The sequence below is a fragment of the Etheostoma spectabile genome, chromosome 2 (genome assembly GCF_008692095.1).
Source record: "Etheostoma spectabile isolate EspeVRDwgs_2016 chromosome 2, UIUC_Espe_1.0, whole genome shotgun sequence".
In the NCBI taxonomy this organism is placed as follows: domain Eukaryota; kingdom Metazoa; phylum Chordata; class Actinopteri; order Perciformes; family Percidae; genus Etheostoma; species Etheostoma spectabile.
This window is the reverse complement of record NC_045734.1, coordinates 30994412-31001497: the sequence shown is the minus strand read 5'-3', so window position 1 is coordinate 31001497 and position 7086 is coordinate 30994412. Positions and strand designations below refer to the sequence as shown.

Here is a 7086-nt window from a genome sequence, read left to right as displayed (position 1 = left end):
TCGTTTCAGCCGAGTACTCGGCTCATCCCTAGTTTCCTGTGTGTGCCGTTTGCTTCGTGTCCCGAGTGTGATGTCTATTTTACACGTTTGTTGCTGTACTTAAGCCAACCCCATTCTTCCTTTCCTAAACCCACCCCCGTTCTTCTTTTCCTAAACCCAACTTGCGCTTGACGTTTCCTAAACCCAACGTAGCCTCATGATAATACCCAACGTGGTTTTAGAAAGTGACGTGTATGTTTACGCTGTATTAACGCTACATTAAAAAGGTAATTTAAATATAGTTGTGTTATATTTAAAATGTCCAGTTTCCTTTTAGTCAATTCACTCGGTAAAACATAGTATAGTACAGAATATAACACCCCCATGTGGCATCCCATACTATGCTATATGTGTTACCACGTTCCTCTCATTCAGTGAACAGTAGTTATAGTCATAACATTTCCATATTATATTAGGTAGGTAACCACACAGAGGAATTCAATTATACTGCGTTTCCAATACCTTTAACATGATCCAGCCCTATCCAGAGGGCATTTTCGGGTTCAGAGCTCAGCAGGTGGAATTTAACTGCTGAAAACAAATCTCCTTCACAGATGGCTGCTTCTGCCATGGCCTTACATTCCTCTGCTGAAGGGAGGCCGCACTTAAATGACAAAGAACACAAAATCATAGTCCCTATAATCATTAAACATTAGATTTAACTTAATTATTGTCTACCCACCCTTTCATGAAATTGGTCAACTTCAGCGGCACTTCCTGGGTAAAATGCACACAGCTTAGCCGATAAAATGTGGTTTTCAGGAATCATTTGTAGTAGGTCAGCTGATAGCTCCCTAAACATAAACAGAGACAAAAGTTCTTCTTTGCATGGACTATAACCCTAGTAACCCTAGTCATATAAGCACAGGTGGAGCCCTCTAACTTTATACCCCTGGTAATCTACAGTCACTGAAATTGATAAATGTAAAGGGGAATTTTGGCTGATTCATAAAGTCCAAGCTAAAAGTAAGTTTGCAGTCACTGGCGGTCATTAGGCTCCCCCTGTGCTCAAAGAACAATGGTTTTAATGCATAACCTTTACATTTGGAGACATGTATGACTATGCAAGTCAAACATTTTAAATTTACATAAAGGAACATACTTACAAGCATTCAAAATCAATTGTTTTGAATGTCTAGCTCTAAAGGTCCATCACGGTCCGGACCCACTGACTATGGTCGGAGTCTACCGGCCTCCCTCAGCTAAATTCAGGCTATTGACACCTTAGTGAACATGCTCTCTAAATATTCTTCTCATGAATTACTCATATTAGGTGACCTAAATAAGAATTGGCAGAATGATGCTTCTGTGCAGTTTAAAAATCTCGTCAGCATTAGCTGGTAACTTAACTAGAACAAGTTAGATAGTTAGATAGGCTTACAAAACGGCTGAGAAAAAAAACCTAAACCATGCATAATCCGTGCGCACGGTTTAGTTTTTTTTTTCTCCGCTGACCCCAGGGGGACTCTGTAGGCTTACGTTTCTGGGCAGAGAAATATAGGTGTGTTTGTTAATGTTAGTTACCGCTATTGTTACAAACCTTTTTATGACATTGAATGTGATTGATTAATAAGTGCTACTGCTGCATGTCTGACTATTAATCTGATCGGGATTGCCGTGTCCCATCTATTGCTGTGAAAGTACTGGATCACAGTACTTGTTGAATATGTGTGTTTGATACTGTAGCTTGTCTGAAAATGTAATTGCTACACTGCTATTCTCTCGCAGCGGAGATGTTTAGTTACTGAACTAAGCTAAATAATAAGCCTTCTGTTTGTCATTCAGACCACAGTATTGTGTCCCTGTGTAGACAAAGGGAACGGTTATTGTCTCCGCAAGAAGTCAGCTGTTCAGAGCTCACCAGAGGCAGAGAGAAGTTAACATCCCCTCATTTGCCAACTTCTCAGGCCCCGGCCATAATGTCAAGTTAGGCCAAAGTCCTGAGTAAACGAGAGAGTTGGTTATTTTCAAAACCTCGAAAATCAAGATCCCAAGTGTTCCTTCTCTAAAGTGTGCTTTAAGTGTGCTCCTCTTTTACACTAACCTACACACCTACACAGACTAGCTAACAACCGCCCCACAGTCACGTGGTGTTGCAACCAAGCTCCACTACCCGCCATCTTGGGGTTAAATAGCCTGTTTTGCGTATCTCCCTCTGGTAGCACTTTTTGTCTTCAGTCTTACCCTCATGTCATCTAACTTGTTTTCCAAAGATTGGACATTAGCCGGCAGGACACAGTGGTGTCAGCAGTGGTATGCGATGGCCCTTTGCTCTGAACCTGTTCCGGACTCCAGGTCGCTTTCCGCAATGTTTTCTCTTTGCGCTCCGGGGAATCTCAGTTGGCCAGGTTGAATCCAAAAAAAAGTTATCCAAAAGTTTGTTGTTCAAAGAACCAATGTCAATCAATGCCTGTCAACTGTATGTTACATGACACAATTAAGTTGGAGTAAATAAAATGATGAAAAACATGAAATTTTAGGTTAGTAGGAGCCAGCAGAAAGTCGACAGAACGTGGCGGCGCCATGGCAACCATTAGTAAATAAAGAATTAAAGAATGGATTAAAGAATTAAAGAATTGATTAATGAACTATTGATTTGCAATTAATAAATTAGAAGTTAAATAAACTAAAAAATAATTGTTTGTGATCTGTTGTAGTAACAGCTGGTTGAATAGGTCAGTGCTCGAATTTCACCCTTCCTGTTCACTTTACCAATATGAGATAAATTAATCTAATTAATTAATTAAGATCTGTATTTTCAAAGAGAACACCACCTATTAGACTGTTTTCGGAGTTCAGTTATTGGTACCTGATTCCAGACTGTTTGATTGTTTGTCAATTTGGTATCGTTATTAATACACATTTTCATAACTTTATTAATATTGAAACACATCTTTAATAAATTGCCAATAATTTAATCTGTACCTTTACCAATTCCCAACACTGCCCAGGAAGGAAAGGCAGACAAATAAGGTTACCAAAGCCGTTTCTTTGAGGTTGAGGAGAGTTACTTAGAAATACGAGAATTTGGAAATAAGTTGAGCAAGTTGTGATCGATAATTGTCTCCGGAACTAAATGACGTGCATCAACTTATGTTATCGTTATCTCCACATCTATAATTGTTTAACAAACAAACAGTAGTCAATCAAGTGACAATGTAGTAGGAGGCTGCATCTTTTAACAAAGGAAGAGGAGTATGCTGGCTAGCGAGGAAGTTGGGACGGCTGAGCCGAAGTAGCAGCAAAAGACATGGCATCCGGAATTGGAACAACAGGTAGGCCTCAAATTGTTTACCTTTCAGTCCAGGCTGCCTAGCAGTTAGCTCCTAGTGTCAAATGTGCAAGAACAACCAACTACCTGTAGTAAAACCTAGAAAAAGTGGGCAGTCCCAGGGTTGGTTATGCCGTCACATGCATGTTTAAGTATGTATGAATGTATATTTATATGCACACTATGATATCAACATCTATGCTGGTAACTACGTTGTTGTTTATGTATGCACTGTGTTTTCTGTTTGGGCAAAGGATAACAAAATGTAAAGGGGTTTAAAAACTTTGTGACAATATGTTCAAAATATGAACTCGGCTAATGAAATTGACACATTTAAGTATAAATCTCGAGTGGTGTTAGTTGGAATTTCTTTCAAAGTTTCCGAAGAATAATAGAGGTTACAATAACAGGACATGCATGGAGAGAGACGTACCATGTAGGTGTTGTCATGTACTTCCTGGCCAAGAGTTCAAGACAGTATGCAGTGCTCTGATTGGCTGCCTCTCCAAGGACGATACCCACACATGCAGCCAATTCCAGCTCATTACCTCGGATATGACTTGACATTGCTAACTAAAAACAAAACACACACATACGCGCCCATTTTTAGCCACATTTTTAAAATCAGATTTCTGATCATTATTAATGATGACTAATGATAAAGAAGTCACCTGGAACAGAATTGAATGTGCAGTTTCATATGGCTCTGATATTCTTTTTACAATTTGTATACAAATAAATGCAAATACACTGTATATAACTAATGGTAACATGCACAGATTCTGGTGTGTACCTTGATGTTGTCCACAGCTAGGTGGCAGCATGCTGCAAGGACAGAGCATCCGTCCTGGAAGTACCACTCAGCTAGTTCCTGACATACCTTATGGAGGAGACTGGTCAGAAAAAGAGCAAATGTAACTAGGAATGTTCATCAGAACACCTTATCTCACAAATATATATCTCATATAATATATTTCAGAAAGCAGTTGATCAACCCAAATTCTTCTAGCAAGGATACCACGGTTATTTTGTATTCTGCAAGACTTTAAAAGAACAAGCTGACTTATTGGGACTTTAACTTATTCATCGTATACCCCAGAGTTATACATGCCCTTCTCATCTCCGTGCGTGTCACAACTCTGTCTGTCTGTATCTGTATCTGGAACCGTAACTCTGGTGGATACAGTGAATAAGCTAAAGTCCCAATAATTTGGCGTGTTCCTTTTATGTGAAGAACGAAGAATGTGTCTTCATATGATGCTCTTTTTTAGGTACTATAATTAGTCAATCCATTTGTCCAAATGAATTGGTATTCACTCAAATTGCATAAAATTAATAAACACTCAATATGAACACAAATACGGGGTTGTAAAAATTAAGCATGATCCATTTACAACACAGTAAGGATTTAGATGGAAACAATGTATTTAGCCATATTTTGGCAAGAATGTGAGTAACTATGAGAGTCTATGGATGTACATCTCTAGTCTACATGTGTTTTGTGGATCTGGAGAAGGCGTATGACCGGGTCCCCCGGGAGAAACTGTGGGAGGTGCTGCGGGAGTATGGAGTGAGGGGGTCCCTTCTTAGGGCCATCCAATCTCTGTATGACCCAGTATGTTAGCTGAAAGCAGCTAAATTCCAAATGTATTTGTAAATGCCAGATTTGTGCTGCCCACTTTGATAAATGTTAGTTTCAAGTTCAGTTAAAATTACATACCAAAGTTAAACAATAACAGATTTTTATTATTGGTGTGTGTCTCCTTTACCTCTGGTATTGTTGTCTGTTATCCACATCATTGGTTGTGTGGTTAACTGGGGAGCTTTGAGGTGCACGAATGTTCCCTTCAAACGCTCCCTAAACATATAGAATATCTGTTAAGTTAAGAATTTCTTAACTTAACATCTCATCTCAACAGTGTGTTATCCCCTTCCCTCTCTGTACCTGTGCTATTATTAAGGCTTCTTGCAGTTGTCCTCTGCCAGTGAAGAAAGTTACAAGTTTTTTTATGTCTCCTGTGGCAATGCAGTATGGGATAGCATCATCATTATCCTCAGCCATCAGCTGGTCAGCTCTCCTGTGACATGAGCATATTTAAGTTACATATTACAAATACCATAAACAACATACATCACAAATGGTTTTCATTTGTGATTTTGTTTGTATTATAGTTATGTTTATTAATGAATAATTTCAGTTAAAACCTAGCTGCCAAACAAACATTCCTGAAACAACATTTATGTGGATTACATTGGTCTTTGACTCACAGTGTGTGTTGTTTTTAAATGTATTTGTTTATTATTATTCGTTATCTAAAATTATTAAGATGCCTGTTCAGCTTCAGCTGCTATCTTTTCTCTCCCTTTTTTCTCTCTTGCTATAAAGCATATTCTGAGTTGCCCTTGCCACACAAGATGTAGCTTGCTGTAAAAGGTATTTTAAGTACATTACATCTAAATCAACTTCCAATAAGATAAACATTCACGCACATTCACACAACAATGGCACAGCATCGGGAGCAATCATGGGAATCATGGGTCGACATGTAGACTGCAGGGCCAGGGATCAAACCACAACCATCAGATTGGTAGACACTCGCTCTACTACCTGAGCCACAGCTTCCTAGGGTAAACAGTGTCCTGGGGAACACTTTTATTCCACAGCATTTTACAGACGTCACACCCAAATAACTAATGTCTGTTTAGTAATTCATATTTCATCCCTTAGTTTCTTTCCAGAAGCCATATTTGAGCACACACATACATGTAGATTCCTTTATATGTTAAGGGGAAGATTAAAAAAGAGGAACTGGATCTGTGAATTCTCACAGAATCACAATTGAATTCATATCTTGCTACTCAGTCAGAATCTTATTAACTTGGAGTCCCAGTCTCTGTCACAATAATCATATATGTGATGATTTAGGCCTATTGGCAGACACCCATTTAAAATGTAGCCAATGGCAGATAAAGAGCATGTTCTCCATTTCCACTGAAGTTCCTCAGCTTGCACTCTAAAAAATGGTTGTCATTTGCAAGGCTACTTTTACTTTTATACTTTAAGTAAATTTTCAAGCCTGTACTTTGTTACTTTTATTTGAGTAAAGAAGTTAAATCAGTACTTCTACTTTTACCAGAGCATTTTTAACACAAGTATCTGTACTTCAACTTGAGTACGGGAAGTGAGTACTTTTGCCATGTCTGGTCAGGCACCATTATATCTTAAAGACCTCATAGTGCCCTGTAACGCCCTGCAGTGCCCTGCTATGCCATGAACTACTACAACTATTATTTGAAGTCACTGTTCCTTTATCTTTTATTGTGGGAATGCTGTTGTACAGCATTCCAACTGTTGTCATTCGGTTCTTTATTGTGGGAATGCTGTTCCACATTGTGCTAATATTTGCGATATGAATTATACTTTTTGTTCAGCGAGCTTTCAAATGACAACATTTCCAAATCTTCCTCCATTCACTGTAATGTTAAACATTGTCCACATTTCTGAGAAAAACGCAGAGCGAAGAACTTTTTAAAATCACTGACATGCCCATATTTTTAAGTTTATCAACATGAATTTTATATCAATACGTTCACAAAGGCCTTCTGGTGCTCACGAGGAGGTTATTGTATTGATATCTCTTATCCTTTTTGCGCAATGACCATTTGTTTGAGAGCTTGTTCAGTGTCTGAATAGCTGCAATTTGCCAAAGGTGACAGTGTAGCAGCAGGTGTTCCAATTGTTAACTGATTACAGATCAAAGAGATGACATCACAGA

At 38.6% G+C, this 7086-nt stretch overlaps 1 protein-coding gene across 5 annotated transcripts in view; it reads right to left on the bottom strand.

Moving 5' to 3' along the window:
• The window catches only part of wdr17 (WD repeat domain 17), a 116455-nt gene that overhangs the window by 65075 nt on the left and 44294 nt on the right, over window positions 1-7086 (bottom strand). For all 5 annotated transcript variants that reach the window (XM_032538013.1, XM_032538028.1, XM_032538036.1 and 2 more), the window contains exons 21-26: window positions 5256-5388; window positions 5080-5168; window positions 4104-4203; window positions 3744-3883; window positions 722-833; window positions 502-643 (exon numbers count right to left, since the gene is read on the bottom strand). In XM_032538013.1, the coding sequence (XP_032393904.1) occupies window positions 502-643; window positions 722-833; window positions 3744-3883; window positions 4104-4203; window positions 5080-5168; window positions 5256-5388 (716 nt within the window). The remainder of the gene's footprint in view (window positions 1-501; window positions 644-721; window positions 834-3743; window positions 3884-4103; window positions 4204-5079; window positions 5169-5255; window positions 5389-7086) is intronic.